This window comes from Saimiri boliviensis, chromosome 12 (assembly GCF_048565385.1).
Source record: "Saimiri boliviensis isolate mSaiBol1 chromosome 12, mSaiBol1.pri, whole genome shotgun sequence".
Taxonomy (NCBI): Eukaryota; Metazoa; Chordata; class Mammalia; order Primates; family Cebidae; genus Saimiri; species Saimiri boliviensis.
In genome coordinates, this window is record NC_133460.1 from 20,199,323 (window position 1) to 20,226,307 (window position 26,985).

The 26,985-nt window shown below is 46.2% G+C and overlaps 1 protein-coding gene and 1 pseudogene across 3 annotated transcripts in view; one reads left to right on the forward strand and one right to left on the reverse strand.

The window, feature by feature from the left end:
• The window catches only part of SYT17 (synaptotagmin 17), a 137,389-nt gene that overhangs the window by 13,242 nt on the left and 97,162 nt on the right, over positions 1-26,985 (reverse strand). For all 3 annotated transcript variants that reach the window (XM_074381988.1, XM_074381987.1, XM_074381989.1), the window contains exon 8: positions 3,974-4,139. In XM_074381988.1, the coding sequence (XP_074238089.1) occupies positions 3,974-4,139 (166 nt within the window). The remainder of the gene's footprint in view (positions 1-3,973; positions 4,140-26,985) is intronic.
• On the forward strand, positions 1,660-2,856 carry LOC101044076 (dnaJ homolog subfamily C member 17-like; annotated as a pseudogene).

A 26,985-nucleotide genomic window follows, 5' to 3' on the forward strand; every position in this document is an offset into this window, starting at 1 on the left:
TAAAAGATCAGTGTGATTACTGCTCTTTCCAAGTTGAGAACTCTTTGGCTTAGAGTTTATGTGGTTTGGTTAAGATAGTGCAGGTAGGAAGTGATGGAGCTGGGGCTAGAGTCTTGAACTGCCTGATTCTAATGCCCTTAATCAATGCTCATACTGTCCTCCACAGCTTTCTTCATTTGGAACACCTGCTGCCCTCATCCCCTAAGCTTCCCCATCTTTCAAGATCCTGATCCAGGACCAGTATTTCCAGGAAACCTTCCACAAATATCTTCTATCCAATCCCTTGACCACTTGTAGCCCAAAGGTCCTGCTCCCCCAGGGGCTGGCTGGTTAGTTTGGTTCTCCACTTTCGAGGTCCTTCTGATGCCATTGGGGTTGCAAGTACAATGAAGGCTGTCTAGAGAAAAGCCTTGATTTGGAATCACTTTTGCATTCGCTTTTTATTACATATACCTCATTTTCCTCTATAGGCTGGGAATTCTTTGAGAATGTCCTCTGCCTTTACCAGTGCCAACCTTGTACCGTGCTGTGCTCTCACAGCAGATTTGATCCCTAAAGAATGTCTTTCCTAGGGCTCCATGTTAGCTGGCTTTCAGTTAACAGAGGGCACTTGTGAGTCATTGGCGGATGGGTAGGAGGGAGAAACCAGAGTATTTCTTTCACCCTCTGCTTGGGAGTCTCTGGCAGGGGCTGCCTCTCCTCCATGGCTCCAAATCCCATAGGACTGGACTCCCTCCAACTCAGGCATGGAATTGGCTTTCTGCTCTTATGTATCTCCAGTTTGTCTCACTACTCCTTTTTAAGTTCTGAGCTTCCATCGCTTGCCTATATTAAATTTTCTGTTTTAGATACCTGTCGTGGTTCCGGTTTTCCTGGCTGGAACCTGACTGTCTCAGTATATTTCTCAGCCCCACTGAAAATACACTGGTTATTCAACACATCTGTTGGAGGCAAAGATGAGTGTTTTTTTTTTTTTTTTTTTGAGATAGGATCTTGCTCTGTTACCCAGACTGGAGTGCAGTTAACTGAACATGGCTCACTGCAGCCTCAACCTTCCATGCTCAAATGATCCTCCCACCTTAGCCTACCGAGTAGCTAAGACTACAGTTGTGCATCACTTCATCAGGCTAATTTTGTGTTTTTTTTGTAGCAACGTGGTCTTGCTGTGTTACCTGGGCAGGTCTTAAACTCCTGGACTCAAGCAATCCTCCCATCTTAGCCTCCCAAAGTGTTGGGATTACAGGTATGAGACACTGCACCTAGCCCCTTATTTATTTATTTACTTTTTTATTTTTGAGACAGAGTCTCACTCTGTCACCCAGACTAGAGTGCAGTGGTGCGATCTTGGTTCACTGCAACCTCTGCCTCCTGGGTTCAAGCAATTCTCCTGCCTCAGCCTCCCGAGTAGCTGGGGTTACAGGCGTGCACCACCACACTCAGTTAATTTTTGTGTTTTTAGAAGAGACAGGGTTTCACCACATTGGCCAGGCTGTCTCAACTCCTCACCTCAAGTGACCCACCTGCCTCAGCCTCCCAAAGTGCTGGGATTACAGGCATGAGCCACCACGCCCGGTCCCCTTTCCCTATTCTTAACAAAAGTCAGTGGCTCTACACATAAAAAACCAACTCTCGATAGCACGATTGCATCAGGCAGAAACCATGGCAGTGACCAAGGAGCTCTTACAAATGGACCTGTACACGCTGCTAGGCATTGAGGAGAAGGCGGTGGACAAAGAGGTGAAGAAGGCATATAGGCAGAAGGCCCCTCTCCTGCCACCCAGACAAAAATCCAGATAATCCCAGAGCAGCTGAACGTTTCCACCAGCTTTCTCAGGCCCCTCTCCTGCCACCCAGACAAAAATCCAGATAATCCCAGAGCGGCTGAACGTTTCCACCAGCTTTCTCAGGCCCCTCTCCTGCCACCCAGACAAAAATCGAGATAATCCCAGAGCGGCTGAACGTTTCCACCAGCTTTCTCAGGCCCTTCTCCTGCCACCCAGACAAAAATCCAGATAATCCCAGAGCGGCTGAACTTTTCCACCAGCTTTCTCAGGCCCCTCTCCTGCCACCCAGACAAAAATCCAGATAATCCCAGAGCGGCTGAACTGCTCCACCAGCTTTCTCAGGCCTCGGAGGTGCTGACCCATGCTGCAGCCAGAGCTGCCTATGACAAGGTCAGGAAAGCCAAGAAGCAGGCAGCAGAGAGGGCCCAGAAACGATGAGAAAAGGAAGAACGTGAAGCTTGATCTGGAGGCCCGGGAACGGCAGGCCCAGGCCCAGGCGAGTGAGGAGGAGGAGGAGGAGAGCCGGAGCACCAGGACACTAGAGCAAGGGATCCAACGCCTGAGGGAAGAGGGTTCCCGGCAGCCGGAGGAACAGCAGAGGCTGATCCGGGAGCAGAAACGCCAGGAGCATGACCAGAAATTGAGAGGAAAGACAGAAAATACTGAAGGCCAAGGAACCCCCAGACTAAAGCTAAAATGGAAGTGCAAGAAGGAGGGTGAGGCAAAAGGTGGCTACTCCAAAGACGTCCTTCTACGGTTTTTGCAAAAGTAACTTGAGGTTCTCAACCTGGTCCATTCCGGTAAGAAGGCAGGCACTGCTGTGGTGGAGTTCGCGACGGTCAGGGCTGCGGAGCTGGCTGTCCAGAATGAAGTTGGCCTGGTGGATGACCCTCTGAAGATTTCCTGGTTGGAGGGACAGCCCCAGGACACCATGGGCCGCAGCCACCCAGGGCTGTCAGAGGGCTCAGTGCTGCGGGAGAGGGACCGCACGAGCCTCGAGCGTCATGATGCGCATGGGCAACAGCTGATCGCACGGATGGGGCGGGAAGACCAGGAGGGGCCGCCCACGTAGCCCCACCCACCCCCCAGCTACCTTTTCTTCAATGTCACCAATAAAAGGTTGTTGTTGTTGTTGTTGTTTTTAAAAACCAACTCTCTACAGTAGTCTCTTGAAGAACAGAGGTAAGATTGAGATTGACGGCTCAGGTGCCAATGGAACACATCACACCTGGCCTGAGAAAATTCACAAATCAGCGAAGAAGTCAGATGCAGGTAGCTCTGCTATGATAAAGGGAGTGTACCAGGAGAGCTGGATAATGAGTGTAATTAGGGTGTCAGAAGGGAATTCAGTGAAGAGGTGTTGTCAGAGATGTCTTGAAGGTTGAGGAGGTATTTACCTGGAGGAGAAGATAGGGAAGAAATTCCCAGGAGGGGGAATAGAGTGTCTAAGAGTATGGAGAAGTAAAAGAGCTGGACCAAATTGGAGAACTTTGAGATGGTCAGTGTGCCTGGGGCTTCAGACAGAGAGGAATGTGGAAGGAGGCCTTGCAGGGTAGGCTATGAATCTGACTCCACAGGTTCAAAACTAGGTTCTCCCACTTAAGAGCTGTGTAACGTTGAGCAAGTTACTTACCTTTTCAGAGCCTCGTGTTCCTAATCTGGAAAATGAAGATACCCATGTGATAGGGTTTAACAGAACTTTAATGTGATGATGTACATGAAACATGTAGCAAATAAGTGTGTTATGATTTCTCATATTCTTTACATTATACTCTTTACATGTGTAGTATATCAGCTGTATCACAGGATACAGAGCAGAGGGCAGCATAAGACTGGCACTTATAAAGGTGGATCTTCCAGCATACTATTTGCTACCTCTGCTGAATACTTGGCCTTCTATAGCCAAGGATGGTTTCAATGAGCAATTGAGTTGGATAAAAAGTAGTTTCAGTTGGCCAGTCACTGTGGCTGATGCCTATAATCCCAGTACTTTGGGAGGCTGAAGGGGGAGTCACTTGAGCTCAGGAGTTCAAGACGGGCCTGGGCAACATAGCAAGACTCCATCTCTATTTTTTTTTTTTCAAAGAGTTTCAATCACCAAAGAGAAATGCCAGTTGGAAATACCATTCTCCATCCCATTTCCCAAAGGGGTGCTTAGTTGAACTACAAGTGACTGGGATCCCACTTACCTGTGGATGGAGGCCAGCTTGGCGGATTTCCTGCCCACAGAGAACTCAGAACAGTAGAAGTCAGCCTCAGCCCAGGTCTTATTGAGAGGGAAGAATCGATAGCAGTGGCCTTTGAACTCCATCCAGAACAGGGGGCACAGGGAAGGCTGGGGCAGCTCTGGCAGGGCTGGGCGCAGAGAGGAAACAGACAGGAAGGAAGGTTGGCAGTGCGGACATTGTTTCCACAGCTTAGTACCTTTTTTCTTTTCCTTCCAATCTTTTAATTTTAATCTTTTTTTTTTAAGAGATAGGTTCTTGTTCTGTTGCCCAGGCTGAAGTGCACTGGTTCAATCATAGCTCATTGCAGCCTCCAACTCCCAGCCCAAATGATCCTTCCACCTGAGCCTCCTGAGTAGCTGGGACCACAGGTGTGTACCACCATGCCTGCCTAATTTCTTGATTTTTTTTTTTTTTTTTTTGTAGAGAGGAGGTCTTACTACGTTGACCAGGCTGGTCTCGAAGTTCAGCCTGATCCTCCCACTTCAGCCTCCCAAAGTGCTGGGATTGCAGTTGTGAGCCACTGTGCCTCCTTGTACATACTTTCAAGAATGAAAATAAAACATGTCCCCTTATCATCAATTCAATTCTATGCTTGAGATCCAAAAAACAACATATCTACATTTACTAAATTATAGAAATAATACGTGCACATCATAGAACACCTGGAAAATGTTAATGGTTTGATACAGTTTTTTCTCATGTCACATTTGTATGCAGTGATTTTTTAATGTGATTATATGGTACTCTATATACCAGTTGGTATTCTGATTTCTAAAAATTAAAGAGTATAAGCATTTCTCCCATGTCATTATACGTTTTTGTAAACGTCGTTTTAAATAGCTCTTGAGTTCTCTACTGAGTGGCTCTCCTAAAGTTTATTTAATCATTCTCTTATTTTTGGATAATTAGATAGCTTCTCTCTTTTTTAAACCATTACAAATAATTCTGAGATGAGCAGCTTTGTGCATAAAGCTTTTTTTGGCATTTCTGATGATTTTCTGAGGAGAGAGTTTTAAGGCTTTAATACAATTTGCTAAATTGCCTCCTGAAAGCAATTTATCCTCCCACGATAATGTCTGAGAGTGCCCATTTCACTCTGCCCTTGCCAGAGCTGAGTGTTATCACTTTCATGACAATCTTGGCAAATTTTATAAGCCAAAAAAAAAAGGGTATCTCGTTTCAATTTGCAATGCTGGGCTAACTGGCAAGAGTACACAGCTTCCCATGTGTTTATTGCCACGCTATAGCCAAGACTATTTATATCTTTTGCCCATCAAACCCCTGGAGTTCAGGATTTGTTCTTAATTCTGAAAAGAAAAAAAAATTTTTTTTTTTTAAATAACATGTTTAGACAGCAAAGTTCTCTCAAGTCTCAGCCCCTCTGAAAGCTTCTTAAGAGATACTTTTTTTGGAAACCACGACTCCGGATGACTGGCGGGGAGAGACAGGCAGGCTGAGAACCTTTCCCATACTAAGTTGGATGGCTTGTCCACAAAGACAGGCAGTGAGTGGGGGTGAAATCTATTAGATGGGGGTTGGGAAGCCTGGGTCCTACCCGCAGCTCTGTATCTGACTCGCTTCGAGACGCTGGTTCATTCTTTCCCAACTTGACCTTCAAACTAGATGATCTCTGGGGTGCCTTTTGCAGCCACCCACTCAAGGGGGGATGAAGGTCACTCTTTAATGGACTTTTTACCTGCAAGCCACTATAGTGGTTGGCTGAGCTCATGAAGTAATAAAGTAATGAACAATATTCATTGAGCATTTATTATAGTTTCCCTATATGCCGAACACATATATAGGGAAACTGAGGCTAAGGTTGAGTGACTTGCCCAAGATCATCCTGCAGGTAAGTGGCATAGTAAGGTTTTGAACCCAGGCTTCCCGACTCCGAAGTTTTTGCTCATGAAGTTGGCATGATGCTTCATTATGGGATATTAGCAGGTCTAAGAATAGTTCATGATCTTTATAGCATCTACTTCAGGGTTACTGGGTCAACTGACTGGGCCAAATAAATTCACCAAGTACTTGCAATATATGGATTGTGTAATGTATGGTTATTAATGATTAGCTCAGGGCTTTATAACCCAGATTGATGGGCTGCAGGGATCCAGTGAATTCCCCAGAATCAAATGCAAAATCAAAAGTGTGTGTGCACCTCTGTGCATTTCTCTGGGGAAAGAAAGGGACAGTTGCTTTCATCGAGATAGCTGTGCTAGGCAGGCAGGTTCCAGGCCATGCTTCTCAGGGCTGGTCAGTGCCACTGGGCTTTCCCCTTTGACCAGAACAGCCTCTCCCCGACCCCAGCAGCTGTGCTGGTCAGGGATACCTCCCCACCCATCCTGGTCAATCCTGGCCAACTCTCTTTCAATGCATGCCAGTCTCCAAACTGGAGCCTGTTGGTTCAGAATTTGCTCTCTTAATCCTCTTCTGCATGGCAAAAGGAAAGACCTCTGTTTGGGGAGGTAAATGGGCACAGCACCTTGGCCTGTCCCCACCCATTTCTGAGACTCAGGTTCCTTCTTTCTTGATGGAGAGCATTGGTCTAGGAGAATATCACCTCGATACCTTAAAGTGCCAGTGGCCAAGAGGGTTGATGGGCCCTTTGTAACGCTGGGTGTTGCTGAGCTCTTTGTGAGGACTTTCAGGCACTGCCCACAACACAAAAAGGCTCTACTGAATCACTGCGTATGGCTACTTTTTAATCAGTTTCTCCCTCAGCATGGACGAGAAGCAGCAAATCCTTTCTACCTTCTTTCCACTCAGTAACCAAGGACACTCATCGGTGAGAACTTGGCTAAGTTTGCCCAGGAGTGACTGGAATGACTCAGTATTTGCTGGTAATAAACCACTTTGCTCACTCCCACCCATCCTAAAATTACTTGACATCCTAAATAATCGTATTAGAGATGAGAGTAGGGTGGCCAAGCCATCCCAATGTGCCCAGGGCCATCCCAGTTTTAAAATCAAGAGTCCTGGCTGGGAGCGGTGGCTCATGCCTGTAATCCCAGCACTTTGGGAGGCCGAGGTGGGTGGATTTCTTGAATCCAGGAGTTCAGGCCTAGACTGGGCAACATGGTGAAATCCCGTCTCTATAAAAAATACAAAAATTGCCGGGTGCGGTGGCTCATGCCTGTAATCCCAGCACTTTGGAAGGCTGAGGCGGGTGGATCATGAGATCAGGAGATGGAGACCATCCTGGCTAACATGGTGAAACACTGTCTCTACTAAAAATACAAAAAAAAAACAAAAAACAAAAACAAAAAACAAAAAAACAATTAGCCTGGCATGGTGGCAAGTGCCTGTAGTCCCAGCTACTTGGGAGGCTGAGGCAGGAGAATTGCTTGAACTGGGGAGGCAGAGGTTGCAGTGAGCCAAGATCGCACGACTGCACTCCAACCTGGGCAACAGAAAAAGGCTCTGTCTCAAAAAATGAAAAAATAAAAATAAAAATACAAAAATTAGCTGGGAATGGTAGAGTGTGCCTGCAGTCCTCACTACTGTGAGGTGGGATGATTGATTGAGCACGGAAGGTCAAAACTGCAATGAGCCACGATCACACCACTGCACTCCATCCAGCCTGGGCTATAGAGCAAGATCCTGACTCAAAACAACAACAACAAAACCCTGAGGGTCCCACATCCTGGGCACCCCTACAGTTCCCAGCAAACAGAAATTGGTTGGTCACTCTCAAACAGTGAGGGGCGATTTTGCCCCCACCCCTTGCCAGGAGACATTGGACGATGCCTGGAGATATTTTTGGTTATCACCACTGGAAGTGATGGGGCTGCTGGCATCAAATGGGTAGAGGTCAGGAGTGCTGCTAAACGTTCTATAATGAACAAGTCCCCACAACAAAGAATGATTCGACCCAAAATGTCAGTAGTGCCAGGATTGAGAAACCCCACCCTAGATGGAAGGCAGGACTCCAGTAATGTAAAATAACCCCACAGTGCAGCAACACAAAACATCACAGTAAGCATTCACATTTCTTAGCCTGTTCATATTTTCTTCAACAAAAGTTAAGACACAGCCCCCGCAACTAATGAGAAGTATAGTGTCTGCTATTTCTCTAATTTTAGAGTTAAAATGTATTACTAATCTAAGCCCATGGCTTAAAAGCACTGACGGCATTGCTTTAACATTCTGTTTATATTTGACAACATGGACCTCACTAACGTAGACTGCAGAAGGGACGTCTAGCGCTTTCTTCCCTGAGTTTAGAATGAAGCAAACTTCTTGGTCATCTCTCTGTGACTGTAGGAGGATATTTTTCCCCCTGGTTCCCCTTCTGCTGAAGATGAAACTCTTCATGAGTTTCTGCTCTAAGGGTTCCAGTTTCAATTCCCTGCTTTAGATAGCTCTGACTTCACCTCCTACCCCGTGTGGGTGTTAAAACCTCAGTCCATGCATTATGGAGGCTGATGCCCTACCCAGGCCTCTGGAGCAATAGGCTTGCTTTGCTTTCTATCTCTATCTTGGTTTCTGTCCCCTGGGCACCCACCTCACTTCCTTGGAAGTCCAGTCTGACTTTAGCAGGGTGGTTATAGATGTCCCCATGGCCTTTCTGCACGGCAGCAGTGGGAAGAGCGTGTAGTCTCAAATTCACCGTATTGTGTCATCTGGATGTCTCCACCCTCTTTGTTTTCTACCTCTTTTTTAAATAAACTTTTTATTTTGGAATAAATTTAGAGTTACAGAAAAGTTGTCAGAGAGTACAGTGATGGTTACCAGAAGCTAGGAGGGATAGTTAGTGGGGAAGGCAGGGGGAAAAGTGGGGCTGGTTAATGGGTACAAAAACATGGTTAAGTAGAAAGAATAAGACCTAGTGTTTGATAGCACAACAGGGTGACTACAGTCAACAATAATTTATTACACATTTAACAAAAACAAAAAGAATATAATTAGAGTGTTTGTAACACAAAGAAATGATAAATGCTTGAGGTGATGGACACTTCATTTACCTTGATGTGATTATTACACACTATATGCCTGTAACAAAATATTTCATGTACCCCATAAATATATATACCTACTACGGCCCATAAAAATGAAAAATTAGGCTGGGCGCAGTGGCTTACACCTGTAATCTCAACATTTTGGGAGGCCAAGGATGGAAGATTGCTTGAGCCCAGGAGTTTTAGACCAGCCTGGGCAACATAGTGAGACCCTGTCTCTTACCAAAAATATAAAAATTAGCCAGGCATGGTGGCATGTGCCAGTAGTCCCAGCTACTTGGGACGCTGAGATGGGAGGATCGCTTGAAACCAAGAAGTCAAGACTTCAGTGAGCCGGGATTGCACCACTGCACTCCAGCCTGGGTGACAGAGCAAGAGCCTGTCTCAAAAAAAAAAAAAAAAAAAAAAAAAAAAAAAAAAAAAAAAATTTAAATTAAAAAAGTACCAAAGATTGTCTGTAGAGAGTTCCTGTACACTTTTCACCCAGTTTCCTCTGATGTTAACATCTTAAAAGACCAAGAAATGAACATGGGTACAACATGATTACCTAAACTCCAGACGTTACTCAGTGTTGACCTTTTCTGTTCTCAGATCCAACTTAGAATATCTGTTACATTTACTCTACCTGCACGTTTTATTTGACATAAACTACTCTGTCTAGGATTGGCTGAGATTAGACAAAATTGACAATAATTGGCTGGAATTGCTCAGAATTTCCTAGCATTGCTGGATAATTGGCCAAAAATCATCTTTTTTTCTCCTCCTTACAATCAATTTTTGAGTTGTGTCTATTCCAACTCCTAAACACGTCTCTAATTCAGTTCATTCTTTCTTCCCCTTCCGCATTCTTCTCGACCTTTTCCCATGAATACCTTCTCAATGTTTCTTAGCTGTTCTTCCAGCTGTGTCTCACCGCCAGGTCCAGAGGCATCCTTCCGCCTTTGAACAGCGTGTCCTCCTTTCCCTGAAACCCTCCAGGTGTTCCCTTCGGAACTGCTTTGGAACTCCCTTGGGAACTGCTTGCCATTAGCTTATTCTCCGTCACTCACCCACTCCTTACTCTGTACGCCAGGTTTGCCCACACATTTGCCATTTCTCAAAGATGTGTCCAGATCTTTGCAGATGCTTCCCTTGGCCTGACTTCAGCCAATTCTTTTTGTCCTTTGAGTCCCTGCTGCACAGTGACTTCTTCAAGCAAGATAAGGTAGGAGCCTCTGATAAATGCTCTTAGAGCCCCCTGCATCTCAACATTCACACGTTCCTCCCCTATCCTCATCAGCATCTATTGTGTTCATTCTTCTCCCCCTGGTGCCTTGGCACATAGTAGGTGCACAATGACTAGGCCTGAATGCACAAATACAGGTAGGGAATCAAACATCACTCTTCAGTGCAACCTCTCAGGAAAACGGTGGGAAGGCTGTGTGCACTGCCTATGCCTTTGAAACCAGGAGTCCTGATGCTGGGATGGCATTTCTGGAGTTTTCTAACCAAGCCCTGAAATCAGAGGTTGTCAGATCCTGGTTTTACAGATTGTTTAGAACAACAATTGCTGTGAAAGCCAACCTCAGCATCCCCTGGATGTTCAGACTCCAGAGCTCCACCCCAGGCCTTCCAAATTAGAGTTTGTATTTTAACAAGAACCCCAGGTGATTCTTGTGCATGTGAAAATCTGGGAAGCCCTGGTCTACAGTGTGCCAGGCTGAAAGATGGAGTCTGTAGAATTACTCATTCATTCATTTATTCATTCTCTCACTGAATATGACCTGGCAAAGAGGAATTAATAATTAATTAAATGAAAGAGGCTTAGTGGGGTGAGAGGGGGAAGGGTCCTTAGTCCTAAAGACTGTGGATATTTCAAAAAGAACCCCTGCCCCCAAACCCTGTCTGCTCCTTCCAGAGTTGAAAACAAGCTCCTTGAGCCATTTACACCCCGCCTCCCCATTCTGGTCCTTTATGTTTTCTCCACTGAGTACATGGTGGTTATGGATGCCAGAGGTGAAACATGCCAGAAAATGGGGCTGTGACAGGTCACTGCTCAATTACTCCCCTTTCCAACAGGGCAGGCAAAGGCCTTTAATTGGGAGGGCCTGGGAGGTGGAAAAGAGCACTGGCTTGCAACGGGATGATCATTAACTCCAACCTGCACCGTACTTCCCCCTCCTCCTTTACCTCTTGGGTTTAAGGAATTGGAAATAGAAGGCCTTTCATCAGCCTGACCCCAAACCAGCCTTTGCTAATCTGTCTCTTGTCAGGGGATTTCTGCAGCTTTATAGCTTGACAGGCAGTTAACCATGGCAACCCAACAACCAGCGCCAACTCTGACTCAGCATTGTCTGTGTGCCAGGCATTGTGTTAAATGCTTAATGCAGAAAAATGCATTCAATCTTCACACATCCTACCAGGTGGGTGCCACGATCACCCCCACTTCACAGATGAAGAGGCCAAAGCTCAGAGAGGTTGACTAACTTGCCCAAGATCTCACAGCTCCCAGCTGGGATTTGAAGCCAGCCTGTCTAGCCCCAAATCTAGAGATTCCTACTGCATTTAAGCTCATTTTCTTTTGCTCAATCTTGATGGTCTGTCCCTTTATTCATTCCTTTATTCATTCAACAAGTACTATTTGAGCACCTACTTGGTCTCAGGCAGTAGTCTGAAGACACTGTGTGGCATACCACACAGATGTGCCTTCTGACCTCACGCGTCTTACAGTCTATGAAGACCGAGATCAAGAAAAATAAGCACAGGCCAGGTGTAGTGGCTCACGCTTGTAATCCGAGCCCTTTGGGAGGCAAAAGCAGGAGGATCGTTTGAGGCCAAGAGTTTGAGACCAGCCTGAGCAATATAGCAAGACTCCACCTTCACAAAAAAAAAAAAAAAATTTTTTTAAATTAACCATGTGTAGCAGCACATGCCTGTAGTTCCAGCTACTCAAGAGACTGAAGAGGGAGCATCACTGGAGCCCAGGAGCTCCGGGCTGCAGCAGGCTCTGACCGTACCACTGTACTCCAGCCTGGGCAACAGAGCAACACCTTGTCTCTAAAATAACAAAAAAGAAAGAAAGAAAAAGAAGTGCAAAAATAAAGATGTAATTAATATAATTTGCGGATGTGTGTCATGCCAGGAAAACTTCAGGGAGCAGCCCTCTCGATTATTCTGGAAACTGCTTCTTTGCCCCTTTGTCTCCCTAGTTGAATTGGTGGCTGCCCTGTCCCCATCTTCAAGGAGCCCACAGGTGACTATGACAAGGCACCATGAGTTCCCTTCCTGGATGGGGGAAAAGGGGGTGTTGCCACAGGAACACCTAAAAGGGGAACATAACCCAGATCTGGAGATTTGGGAGGCTTCCTGGAAGAGGTGCTGTCTCAACTGAGACCTGGAGGATGAACAAGAGTCAGAGAAAGATTGTTCCAGGGGTAGGGCACTGTGTGTGCGGAGGTCTGGGAGTGTGAGAGAGAATGGAGCATTGGAGAATTAGAAATAGTTTAGCACGCTGGGGATTTGGGAGGGAGAGGAGGGAAGAGATGAGAATGGCATGAGGGAGGGGGAGTGGAGGGAGAGAGGCGGAGGGGAGGGGGCACACAAAGGGGCTGTTGCTCTGGAAACCAGGAAGCCAAACCACCTGGTCTTTTCCTTCAATTAGCAGCACCAGAGGCCCCAGGTCCCCCAGCTGGGGTGAGAGTCAAAGCCTTTGGGAACTCTGAGCTTGTTAGGGGGAAAAAAACACATCAGTGGAATTCAGGGCTCCCCTACCCCCACTCTTTTTAAAGGAATAAATTGTCACCTTCCTACTCAATCTGGCTGCTGGCTCCCCTGGCCACAATCCAGCCGCCCACGAATGCACTACCCTGCTGCCTCCTGCCCAGATCAGCCTTGGGACTCAGCCAGCAGGGGAGGTGGGGAGGTGTAGGGGCCACATTTGTTCACCCGGTCCCCATACTGGGCCCCAGACACTTCTGGTGTGTTGGGGGAGGAGACTGGGCGGTGGGGAAGAAAGTGTCTCACAGACTCCAGGAAGATGGCTGCTGCTTCCCGAGGAATCGGTCACCTTCACTCCCCTCCTGCTGTCCCGCGGGTTCTGCCGCTTCCTTCACAGTGAGCCCTGGCTCTGGGAAGTGGAACTGGTGGCCCTAGGGCTCTCCTGTCTAAGCTTTGCTGTCCCTTCTGTGAGCCACTCTTGAGGCCACATGAAACAGAGGAAAAAGCATTACATAATTTTTTACATTACTAATAATAGCAACCATTTATTGGGTGTTTAGTATGTGACTCCTTGAGATCAGCCTAGGAGGGAATTGGTATCATCCCCATTTTACAGATGAGGAGACTAAGGCTCAGAGAAGGTAAGTCACTTACTATCTTGGCTCAAAAGTGGCAGAGCCATGATTGAGACTTGATTGAGACTCGAGTCTGACAGATTTAGAAACTCCTGAACAGACTAGCGCCTCTAGAAGACATCTTCTTTCTGGTCTTGGTTTTCTCACTTGTGAAATAAATATATTAAACATCAAATTTAACAATTAAGCAAATAAGTTGATGTTTCCTGGGTGCCTATTTGGCTTGAGGTCTGTGCCCTTAGGTTGCTCACAGTCTGGGAGGAGGAAATCACACACTGGCAGAGTCATCGCATACTAAGTATTCCAGAAGTATGTACAGAGTGCTTTGCTCTGTGACCATAGAGGAGAAGTGGAAACTGGACTGAGTGTCCAAGGGACACTTTAGGATCCGGGCTGCTCTAGGAGGTAAGAACACCATTGCCTAGATCTCTGTGCTCCAACTTCAGAGCTTGGATTCTGGAATCAGATGGTCCTAGTGGGAAACTCAGCTCTTGGGGGCTCAGTTTTCTCAACAGTACAGTTGTCATGATCATAATGCCTTCTTCACAGAAAAGCCAGTTCCAGCTCATAGGCAGGCATTCTAGTATTAGATATTATTACAGTAGAAACAGCCTGGGTCCCAGAACCTTCACAGAGTTGAGAGTGCAACGCGAGGCTCTTGGATGGGTGAGGAAGAGGCTACAGAACTTGACTCATTCCCCATTTGCACTCCTGAAGCCCTGCAGAAGCAGGCCCTGAGCTGCAGAACACTTTGCTATAAATTTCCTTTGCTACAGAGAGTTCTTGGGGTCAGGTCAGGGAAAGTAAACTTTTTGATGGTTGAAGAAGAATAATACGTACATAGCTCTTACTGGGTGCCAGACACTGTTCTGAGGACTTCACATTCATTAATCCACTTAAACAATGAGATCAAAGGCAGGTTTAGAGAAGGGGTTTTGGAAAAAGGATTTGGTCTGGCTAAATCCTCCCAAGCCTCTTAAAGATGTCTGAAGAGTATTTTTTTTTTCTTCCAAAACATAGGGGGAGGCTGAGTTGTGCTATCTACATATATTTGCATACGCAAGGGATGAGTGATGAAAGTTCTGGAGTAGTGCCCTCTTATGCCTTGCACTAAAGGCTGGGGGTATCCAGAAGAAGAGGAAAAACCAAGCCCGTTCTCAATAAGGAGGGTCTTGGAGGTGCATGTATTCTCATGGTCTGCAGAGGCCCACAGAGACCCTTAAATCCTCCCTACAACATATCAACATGCATGCTTCTGCTCACAGGCACTCATAAACTCACACACATTCTCTCTGTGTTGAAATCACTTTCCTCTCAAGAATCTGTCTGCATAAGCTGAAACTGGGCTTTCTGCAGGTCTGGGAGCCTGGGGAGCAGTAGAACTACCACTTGGACAATGATGACCATGGTTGGCTCAACTGGCCTCTGTAGGCTCAGTTTCCATAGCCGTAATATGGAAAGGTTGGACTGAGTGGATTTCTAAAATCATCCTTCCAATTCCAAACTCTGAGCTCTCCCAGGTAGCTGGGATTGACACGATCTCAGTTCCCTTATCTATAGAGTAGGGGTGAGGCTTGGAGATTGATGTCTAGAGAAGTTCCTTTCAATGTTTAAGTCTTTTGTCAGAACAGAAAACTGTCTCCTGGCCAATTCTGGCATAAGAGCAACAACCACAATGACAAACATGGTCATGGTAATAACTTATTTTCAAGGGCTTACTATTTTTCAAGTGCTTGCTGTGTGCTAGGCATTTCACCTGCATGAGCTCATTGAAGATCTCCAAAATCCTTGATAGAGACCCTTGTTATCCCTACCTGGGGCTCAGAGAGGTGAGGAAACTTGAGTCTCAGAGAGGTCCCATGGGCACAAGCTAGCGAAAGACAGAAAACACCGCTGGTTACTCCCACTGGTGATTAGATTTAAATGGGATTCCCATCCTCAGTATGGGATTAGTGCCCTTATGAAAGGAAGAGACCAGAGCTTTCTTTTTCTCGGCCATGTAAGGGTACAGTGAGAAGGTGGCCATCTGCAAGCCAGGAAGAGAGTCCTCACCAGGAACAAAATCTGCTGGCATCCTGACCTTGGACTTCCCAGCCTCAAGAACTGTGAGAAATAAACGTTTGTTGCTTAAGCTCCCCAGTCTGTGATATATTGCTCTGGCAACCTGAGCTGACTAATATACTCAGAGAGTTTAGGACAGAACTGAAACCCCTTGCCCAAATGAACTAAGACTACCCCTTAATGTTACCACTAGGGATGCTAGAAAAAAAAAAAAGGGTACCTAGTTAAATTTGATAATTTGATTTCAGGTAAACAACAGATTTTTAGTAAAAGTATGTCCCATGTAACATTTGGGGGATGCTTACACTAAAAAAGAATTTTTTGGTATTTATTTACTGGTATTTTATCTGGCAACCTTATCACCCCACTGTTTAAATTTACCCTAACACTATCACAGCCCAATAATTTGGCCTTACGAGAATCTCCATCCAGGTATTTCGTTCTTAGTTTTATTTGAATGGGGATTGAAAAATGGTATCTCTGCCATTGTGATGATACATAAATCCATATATGAAGGTTATTATGAGGATTAAATAAATCCACATCTGAAAAGTGCTTAGAGCTGTGCCTGGCACATAGCTAGGGTTATGTAAGTCTTAGTCATTGTTATTGATATTGCTAATGTTATGTTTTTTAAACAATGCCTGGAAAGAACCTGGTAGAGGGAACAATCAAGACCCTCAGCCACCAAATTACAGGATTCAGAACTCTTCTTATCCAAATGGGGATCCCCCAGAATCAGCACCCCAGCCCTCCTATTGCAAAGTGAAAGAAATTGAGTTCATGTGAAGACCCTCGTCCTCCATATGGGACAGTGGGAGGCCATATGCCCAAGGCTGACAGGTTCTCATCCCTGGGGATGCCCCAGAAACCCCACAGGGCTGGGTATTGCTGGGTATCTGCAGAGGCAATTAGAGGGTATCTGCAGGGAGGTCATTAGAGGGACAAGTGTCCCTTCCTGTACACCTAAACTCTGATGGCACAGCAGCAGCTCTGAAAGCTCCCTAGGAAGGCTGTTACAGCCAAGGTGGGGTAGGGGCCCGGATGCCAAATCCCTCACAAAACTACCATGGTCAGACCTTCCTGTAGTGTCAGAAACCGTGTAAAGCACTTTCCCCATGTTATCTCATCTGCCTGGCACAGTAGCCCAAAGAGAGTGCCATTGTGACCCAACCTTCTAGAAGAAGCTGAGGCTCAGAGAGATTAAGAAACTTGCTCTATGTCACGCAACTTGTAAACTGCAAAGCTGGGATTTAAGCCCAGTACTTTTTGTGTCTCGGCCTAGAAGAGTGTCCATGACAAAGCTAGTAGGGAGAAAAATATCAGGGCACCCCAACCCCCCAACAGAAGCTGCCAGGCCTCACTGATAGAACAAGTTCCTGAGAGTGTATGCCTCTCTGCCTGCTTCCAGTCCTGGTGCTTTCACTTACCTGGGCTGATATTGATGTCTGTTTGTGGAAAGGCCTGTGCCCAGTGGAAGGTCAGGAAGACTGCAGCCCATAGTGTCCACCTTTGCATTCTGAACTCCTAGAAAGCAACCTCCCGGCCTGAGTGGAGGAGAGAGGCTCTTTGGCCAGAGTTTGGGTCCAGGATTGCTCTCCTAGGGTCAGATGGCGCCTGGCAGGAGCTGGGACAGACTGGATGGACTCCAGTCCCCTCCTTTCATCCTTTTCTCCTCCCTCCTCTTCACACTGCTGGAGACAGCTCAAAATGACAGCTGAAAGCAAAGCAGCCCTAGGCCAGCCCCCGTCAAAGAACCAAGAGACATTTTAGCTCCTAGCCTTGCATCTGAACCAGGAGAAATTTTAGCTCTCAGTCTTGTCTCTGAGCTAGGCTGTGGCCTTGGGTGTGCAGTTCTCTCAGACTCAGTTTCCTCCTCTGTAAAATGGGATAATAACAAAACTCACATTCCAGCCTGTCATAGGAGATAAAGCATCTCACACCCCTCAGAGTAAATATGTACCAGAAGGTAAGAATACTGCAAGTCAGCACTCAGTGCAGAGGTCTCCTGGGCCATGGAGGCCATTTGTTTGGTCTGCAGTGTTTTAAATTCTAAAAAAATTGTTAAGGTATAAAACCAGGAGATTTTAGGTACAAGTCCAGGTTTCTGTCTTCTATTGGAAAATCTGAAGATCCAACAAAACTTAGCCCTCATTGCCTCAGGGCAGCAATTGCATGGGGCTGAGAAAGAGCACTTCCTTCAGCCAGGCTCTTTGAGCTTCAGTTCACCAAGGTCCCCATCCCGTGGGTCTGACCCTGACAACATCAGAGTCCCCACTGCTGAGGAAGCACCAGGAAGCCTGCATGAGTCAGCCTCCTTTCCCCTCCCTTCATCTCTCAGGGTCCCTCGGGAGTTAAAAGAGGCATCTGTACAAGGTTCAGCAGAGTGTTGCACAGAATAAATGCTCCACGAAGAGGTGAAAGTGTCATCATTAGTGCATAGCTCTATTGTGTGGCTTGCTCAGAATTCAATGTTTAAAAATCCCTAGTGTTTCCATTGGGATCTCATTGCAATTTTGGAGAGCCAATATTTCTAAAAACCAGAATCTTTCTCCTTCACTTTGTGTGTCCTTACGCAAATCATTTTGCCTCTCTGAACCTGTTTCCTCCTCTATATAATGGGGAATAGAGTACCTACCTCATAAGGATTAAATCAAGTAATTTGCTTCTAAAACTTGGCATAGATGCTGGCAAGAAGTAGATGATCAATAAATGAGAGCAACATTTGCTATTGTTGTCATTGATCTAGTGCTAGGCTTTCCTTGCCATCACCCACGTCCCCTTCCCCTGCATGCTCTCATTTCTCTCCAGAAATGCTCAGCCAGGTGCCCTGACACCTCATGTGGCTGGCACTCTCAGAGAGGACTGGAATGTGTCAGTTTGGCTTCCAAGTTTTCTCTCTGGAACGCCTGCTGCTGTGCTTGTGAGGAATAACTTAACTTGTGCCCACACGGCTTGCTTTGCCTGCTGGCACCGGAGCTGCAAGTCTGCCAAGGTCTGACTCAGAATATGAGCACAGATCAGGCTCCACTTCAACCTACAGGATGCCTCCTCAGGTAGATCAGTTGCCTCCAAACCAGTGTGCTGGTGCATTTATTTATTTATAAATGGCATATATTGATTACGTGTTTATAAGCGATGTGTAGATGCAACTTACTGCACGAATATATTATTTCTGTTATAAAACACACCCCCACAATGGACATTATTAAACATTGATAAAAATACATAAATATGGAAGAAAGTTTGGAAATGTTCACCCTACTTCCTGTCATCTGGTGAGCTGAAATTTGGGGCCCCCCGCTGTCAGGTTCCTGGGTGCTGCTTGGAAATTAAGTGTCTTAGTCTGTTTGTGCTGCTATACTAGAACACCTGAGACTGGTAATTTATAATGAACGGAATTCACTGGTTCACGTTCTAGAGACTGGGAAGGCCAAGATCAAGGTGCTAGCATCTGGTGAGGGCTTTCTTGCTGAGTCATCATATGGTGGAAGGTGAGAGGGTAAAAGAGAGACAAGACACACACAGAGAGACAGAGAGAGCGCGCGCTTTCTCTCTCTTTTTAAGAGGGGATGAACCCACTCCCGCCATACCTGAGCTACTCTTGTGATAATATATTATTACTTTGATCTATATACGAGGGAAGAGCTCTCATAACCCAGACACCTCTTAAAAGTCCTGTAACCTCATGGGACCAGTCTAGCTCAACTTTTATGTAACAAAGTTGTGAGTTGTTTTTCATTTGTTATGGACCCTCAGTAGATTATCGTAAGCTTAACCAAATGGTGACTCCAACTGCAGCTGCTGTACCAGATGTAGCTTCATTGCTTGAGCAAATGAACACATCTCCTGATACCTAGTATGCAACTATTGACCTGGAAAATGCATTTTTCACCATATCTGTCCATAGGATCTACCGTAGTTTGCTTTCAGCTGACAAGGCCAGCAATACACCTTTACTGTCCCACCTCAGGGATACTTAAGTTCTCCGGCACTAGGTCATAATTTCGTTTGCAGGGATTTTGACTGCCTTTCCCTTTTAAAAAGTGTCACATTGGTCCATTACATTGGTGACATTATGCTGATTGGACATAGTGAGAAGTAGTGACCATTCTGAACTTATTGGTAAGACATTTGTATGACAGTGGGTAGAATATAAATTCAACTAAAAATCAGGGAACTTCTACTCAGTGAAGTTTCTAGGGATCCAGTGGTGAGGGGCCTGTTGAGATACCCCTTCTAAGGTGAAGGATAAGTTGTCACATTTGGCCCTTTCTGTAACCAAGAAATAGGTGTGACGACTTGTGGGCCTATTTGGATTTTTGAGGCAACACATTTCTCATTTGGGTGTGTTACCCTGGCCCATTCACTGAGTGACCCAAAAAGCTGTCGGCTCCAAGTGGGGCTCAAAACAGGAGAAGGCTTGGCAACAGGTCCAGACTGCTGTTAAAGCTGCTCTGTCACTTGGTTCCTGTGATCCAGCAGATCATAAGGTGTCAGTGCCAGATGGGGATGCTGTTTGGGGTTTGGAGCAAGGCCCTACTTCATCCACAGATAACTACTATCCTGTTGAGAGATTGCTCTTGGCCTGACACTTGGCCTTAGTAGAAACTGAACTCTTGACCATGGGTCACCAAGCTCTCATGCCACTTAAGCTGCCCATCATGAATTAGGTGTTATCTGATCCACTAAGCCATAAAGTTTGACATGCATAGCACCTCTACCCCATCAAATGGAAGTGGTATATATGTGACCACACCAGAGCAGGTCCTGAAGGTACAAGTACATTACCAACATGACACTTTGTAAAAGGGATGAGAAGAAGCGGACCAGATGCCCATGCTCCCCACTCCTGCTCCACTATCTTCTCCCAGCCTGCACCTTTGGGTTCATGGGGAGTACCTTATGATCAGATGACTAGAAAAGAGAAGATTAGGGTCTGGTTTACAGATGTTTCTGCATAATATGCAGGCATCACCCGGAAGTGGATGGTCTCACTCAGCAGTGGCCTGTAGCAGCACTACAGTCCCTTTCTAGGACATTTCTGATGGACAATGTGAAGGGAAATCATCTCCGTTCACAGAACCTTGGGCAGTGCACCTGGCTGTGCACTTTGCTTGGAAGGAGAAGTGGCCAGATGTGTAACTATATATTGATATATTGTAGCCAATGGTTTGACTGAATAGTCAGGAACTTGGAAAGAACATTATTGGAAAATTGGTAACAAAGAAATTTGGGGATGAGTTATGTCAATAGACCTCTCTAAATGGGCAAAAAACATGGGGGTGTTTGTGTCCCAGGTGAATACTTACCAAAGAGTGGCCTCAGCAGAGGAGGATTTTAATAATCATGTGAATAGGATGACGTGTTCTATGAATACCAGGCAGTCTCTTTCCTCAGCCACCCCATTGTTGCCCAATGGGCTCATGAACAAAGTGGCCATGATGGCAGAGGTGGAGTTTATGCACGGACTCGGCAACATGGACTTCCACTCACCAAGGCTGACCTGGCTACAGTGGTCACTGCTGAGTCCTCAGTCTGCCAGCCACAGAACCCAGCAAGGAGCACCCAATTTGGCACCATTCCTTGGAGTGATCGGCTAACTACCTGGTGGCAGTTTGATGATGCTGGACCACTTCCATCATGGAAAAGGCAGCATTTTGTCCTTACTGGAATAGACACTGACTCTGAGTATGGATTTGCCTTCCCTGCACACAATGCTTCTGACAAAACTACCATGCTTGGACTTACAGAATGGTTTATCCACCATCATGGTATTCCACACATCATTGCTTCTGACCAAGGAACTCACTTCACAGCCAAAGAAGTGTGCTGGTGGGCTAATGCCCATAGAATTCACTGATATTACCATGTTCTCTACCATCCTGAAACAGCTGGCTTGATGGAACAGTGGAATGGTCTTTCGAAATCGCAGCCAGCTAGTTAATAATACTTTACAGGGGTGAGGTAAGGCTCTCCAGAAGGCTGTATATGTTCTGAACCAGCATCCAATATGGTGCTGTTTCTCTGAGAGCTTGTATTCATGGGTCCAGGAATCAAGGAGGGAGCATAGGAGTAGCTCCACTCACTATTACCCGTAGTGACCCACTAGCAAATTTTTTCTTCCTGTTCCACGACATTACATTCTGCTGCCCTAGAGATCTTACTTCCAGAGGGAGGAATGCTTCTACCAGGAGATGCAATAGTGATTCTATTGAACTGAAAGCTCAGACTGCCACCTGGCCACTTTGGGCTACTCCTGCCTCTGAGTCTACAGGCTAAGAAGGGAGTTAGGGAAGGGTGATTGGTCTGGACTACCAAGGGGGAACTGGATACTACTTCACAATAGAGAAAAGGGAAAATATGTCTGGAATACAGGAGATCCCATAGGGTGTCTGGTAGTAGTACCACACCTTGTGATTAAGGAGGATGGGAAGCTACAATAACCCAATCCAGGCAGAACTGTGAATGGTTCAGACTCTTCAGAAATGAAAGTTTGGGTCATCCTGTCTTATAAAAAACCATGACCAGGCTGAGCACAGTGACTCACACCTATAATCCAGCACTTTGGGAGGCCGAGGTGGGAGGATTGCTTAAGCTCAGGAGTTCAAGACCAGCCTGGGCAACACAAGGAGGCCCTGTCTCTATAAAAGCAAAACAAAAGCAAAAAAAAAAAAAAAAAAAAAAAAAACATGATAAGCTGAGGTATTTGCTGAAAACAAAGGGAATACACAGTGGGTAGTAAAATATAGTTATGAATATCAACTATGACCTGTACCAGTTGCAGAAATGAGGATTATAGTTATATGGGCATTTCCTCCCTACTTGGTTAAGAAACTATTATATATAGAGGGCATTCCTCAATCCCTTGTACATATATATACATATATTAAGCAAATATCTTTGTTTTTTCTTCTGCCTTATTCTTTCATCATGTAACATAAGATTTATCAACTTTATTTTTATTTATTTATTTTTTCGAGACAGAGTCTCACTCTGTTGCTCAGGCTGGAGTGCAATGGCACAATCTCGGCTCATTGCAACCTCTGCTTCCCAGGTTCAAGCAATTCTCCTACCTCAGCCTCCCAAGTAGCTAGGACTACAGGCAGGCGCCACCATGCCTGGCTAATTTTTGTATTTTTCCGTAGAGATGGGCTTTACTATGTCGGCCAGGATGGTCTCGAACTCCTGGTCTCAAGTGATCAGCCCACCTCAGCCTCCAAAAGTGCTGGGATCACAGGCATGAGCCACTGTGCCCAGCCAGATTAATCAACTTTATATCAGCATTTAAGCATTGTTCATTGTACATCCTAGCATTTCAGTCATGGAATATTAGAAGAGTAAACATCACTCAAGAACTTTGCTGTCTCTTCTGGGGATGGGATTGGTGAATTTGGGGTGGACTTTAGCTGTATCATGTTAGGTGGAATTCTGACCTTGTAATTGTCTTTATTTGGAGGTTAAGTCTGGTTTAAGAAGACATGCAGGGGTGCCAGGTTGACAAGGGGTAGGCTTATGATGGTTAATTTTAGGTGTTGGCCTGACGAGATTGAGGGATGCCTGGACAGCTAGGGAAGCATTGTTTCTGGGTATGTCGTTTACAGAGGAGATTGACACGTCATGAGTCAGTCGGCTGAGAGAGGAAGGCACCCTGTGCGGTGGGCGCCATCCAACTGGCTGGTAGTCTGGCCAGGACAAACGGGCAGAAGGGAGATTGGCCATGTCTGATCTCTCTCTCCCTTCCAGAGTGGGACACTTTTCATCTTATTGCCTTTAAAGGGGCATCAGACTCTGGGTTCTTCGGTTTGGGGACTCTGGGACTCGCACCAGCGTTCTTCAGGGGCCTCTTGGGTCTGATTGCAGGCTGCACTGTTGGCTTCCCTGGATATGAGGCTTTGGACTTGGACTGAGCCACGCTCCCAGCTTCTCTGGTTCTCCAGCTTGCAGCTGGCCTACCCTGAAATTTCTCTGCCTCTGTGATCATGTGAACCAATTTCCTCTAATTAAATCCCCTTCCATATTTCCTACTGGTACTGTCTCTCTGAGAGCCCTGACTAATACAGTTAGTAAAATCATGACCTGAAGGATCACTGCTGCCAGCCTGTAGGGCATTGCCATCCAGTCTTTTTTCTAGACATAAGATCTTAGTTTTTACCTACAAATCATTTTGATCATGAAAAGGACAGATATCCCACTGCAGTGGGTGACAGTCCACCCAGAAAGGAATGGAAAGAATTTTTTTGCAGTGATTCCCAGCTTTCTGGGAGTGAAATATCAGTGCCCAGGAAATCGCTATTCCTGGCACCCTGGGACCCAACCCATGTGAGCAGAGCTGAGCAGGGGTCCTTAGCTTCTGCCAAGTCCAAGGTGTGGGCTGGAATCCTGGGCACTCTGGAGTCAGCCATGAACTCGAATCACCATAAAGGAGGGAAACGGGGATGTTGCTTCACCCAAGAAGATGAGCGGACTCTAGGATGGTCCTGGGAAAATAGAAGTGGCTTTAAAAATCCCCAACCCAGCTTTTTTCTTTGAACTCAAGTTCCTATCCCAAAGAGGGTGTTTACATGGCCTGTGTATCTCTTTTCCCACCTCCTACTTGAAGAGGAGGAGGATGTTAATTAAAACGAGTGCACAGCCCATGACGGGGCACCTTGGGCACAGGTTTGTAGAAACTCAGTCCTTCCTTCACCTTTCAACAACATCCCTCTCATCTCCTGATGAGCTCTATTCTTGGAGTTGTGAAAAGCTCTGATCTGTCCACCACTGTTACCTCTGATCATCCAGCAAACACTACCTGACGTGTGCTAGCAATCATCACCATCACGCAGTGTGCCAAGGGTTATGGTAAAACTTTGCAGGCAAAAAAACCCAAAAAACAAACAACAACAACAACAACAAAACAAACACTCTGCAGGCATTTTTCCAGCTAATCAACACCAGGGGTAAGAACTGTCATCTTATTTCTGGGCATGGTAGTGTGTGCCTGTAGTTCCAGCTACATGGGGAGCTGAGGCAGGAGGATCAATTGAGCCAGGAATTCAAAACCAAATTGGATAACACAGCGAGGCCCTGTCTCAAAACAAGAAAAAAAGAATTGCCATCCTATTTTTGGATGACACAGCTCAGTGGAGTGTTTAGCCACACTGGCTCTGACTTAGTTTGTTAGGGCTGCCTTAATAAAGTGGCACAGATCAGGGCTTAACCAACAGAACCTCATTGTCTCACACTTCCGGAGGCTGGAAGTCAGATTGAGGCGTCAGCAGGGTTGGTTCCTTCTGAGGACTGTGAGGGAAGATTTGTTCCAGGCATCTCTCCTTGGCTTGCAGATGGTTATCTTCTCCCTGTCTCTTCACATCTTCTTCCCTACGTGTCTGTCTCTGTGTTCAAATTTCCTCTCCCTTTTTTTTGGAGGCAGAGTGTCGCTCTGTTGCCCAGGCTGTCTCCATCTCAGCTCACTGCAACCTCCGCCTCCTGGCTTCAAGTGATTCTCCTGCCTCAGCCTCCCAAATAGCTGGGATTCCAAGCATGTGCCACCATGCTGGGCTAATTTTTTGTATTTTTAGTAGAGATGGGTTTTCACCATGTTGGCCAGGCTGGTCTCGAACTTCTGACCTCAAGTGATATGCCTGCCTTGGCCTCCCAAAGTGCTGGGATTACGGGTGTGAACCATCATGCTCAGCCAAATTTCCTCTTCTTATAAGAACCCCAGTCACATCAAATGGGGGCCCACCTCATGATCTCACTTTAACCTGATCATTTTTGTAAAGACCCTCTCTCCAAATAAGGCCACATTCTGAGGTTAGGACTCCAGCAAATCATCAACCCATAACAGGCTCTAGGCAGCTGGGCCTGGACTGGTTTTTATCCCTATTGCAGTTATTTGACACTTAAGCTCGTTAAATCTTGACTTCCAGCTGGGTGCAGTGGCTCATGCCCGTAATTTCAGCACTTATGGGAGACCGAGGCAGAAGGATCGCTTGAGCCCAGGAATTCAAGGCCAGCCTGTACAACGTAATGAGCACGCATCTCTACAAAAAGTCAAGAAGTTAGCCAAGCCTACAGTCCCAGCTACTTGGGGGGCTGAGGTAGGAGGATTGCTTGAGCCCAGTGCTCTGAGCTGTGATCCCACCACTGCACTCCAACCTGGGAGATGGAGCAAGACCCTGTCTCAAAAAAAAAAAAAAAAAAAACACCTGGCTTCCCCATTTGCAAAAGATGAACATTTCTTCTATGCCTCTGAAGGTTGCTGCATGAGGCTTAAACGTGATGTTTGGTACCTCGTGTGGTGATAGTCAGTGCTCTTGTTATTACTAATGAAGGTGGCAAATGCTGGGGATGCCCTACCTCCCATCCCTCAGTCCACCTGGCCCCCCTGCGGCTGCAGGGAGCTGCGTTGTGCACACGCACAGCTGACCTCATCAAGCGTATGTGCCTCTTCCTCTTCCCAGAGATTTCTTTGGTGTTATGGGAGCTTACTCAGCCCACGTCGGACAATCCTGCCGTGCCAAACATTTAATGCTTTCAGGGTAGCCCTCAAGCCATGACGACAAAGGTCAGTAATTGAATACTCCAGCTTCTGCATAATGATAATTCTTTAGTGTTTTCTACAGGGGTCTTCAGCATGACTGAGCTCACAGTACTCATCCATGAAGCCTTTTGCTTTTCTCCTTTGCCTTATTCTTCACTTATGCTTCCTGGGGTCATCTGCACCCAAGTCCTCAAGGTCTGCTTTTGGGGCACCCTAAGACAACGAGGAAACTGAGGACTTACGTGGTTTGTGCCCCAGTACACAGTTAAGGAGTGGTGGTCCCAGGATTTGAACTATAGCTTCTTGGGCCCAAAGCCCTTGGGCCGCATCACCAATGACTCTACCTCTAGTTCGAAATGCTTATTATGTACCTGTCTTCACTCATTTTGTTTGTTCTTTTACGTTTTTTTTTTTTTTTTTTTTGGGAGACAGAGTTTCGCTCTTGTTACCCAGGCTGGAGTGCAATGGCGCGATCTCGGCTCACTGCAACCTCCGCCTCCTGGGTTCAAGCAATTCTCCTGCCTCAGCCTCCTGAGCAGCTGGGATTACAGGCACACACCACCATGCCCAGCTAATTTTTTGTATTTTTAGTAGAGACCGGGTTTCACCATGTTGACCAGGATGGTCTCGATCTCTCGACCTCGTGATCCACCCACCTCGGCCTCCCAAAGTGCTGGGATTACAGGCTTGAGCCACCGCGCCCGGCCTTCTTTTACGCTTTTATCTTCTTCTGTAAACCACAGTAATGAAGCCATTTCCTAGAGAAGGAAAACACTTCTCCTTTTCTTTTCTGAGAACCTAACTGATACGGTTTGGATGTTTTTTTCCTTCCAAATCTCATGTTGAAATGTGATCTCCAGTATTGGAGGTGGGGCCTGGTGGCAGGTATTTGGGTAATGGGGGTAGATCCCTCATGAATGGCTTGGTGATGAGTGAGTTCTCTATTAGAGCTGGTTGTTTAAATGAGCCTGGCATCTCCTCCTCTTTCTCTCTCTTGCTTCCTCTCTCATTATTTGCCATGCCTATTCACTGTCTACCCTCTACCATGATTGCAAGCTTCCTGAGGCCTCACCGGAAGCCACACAGATACCAGCA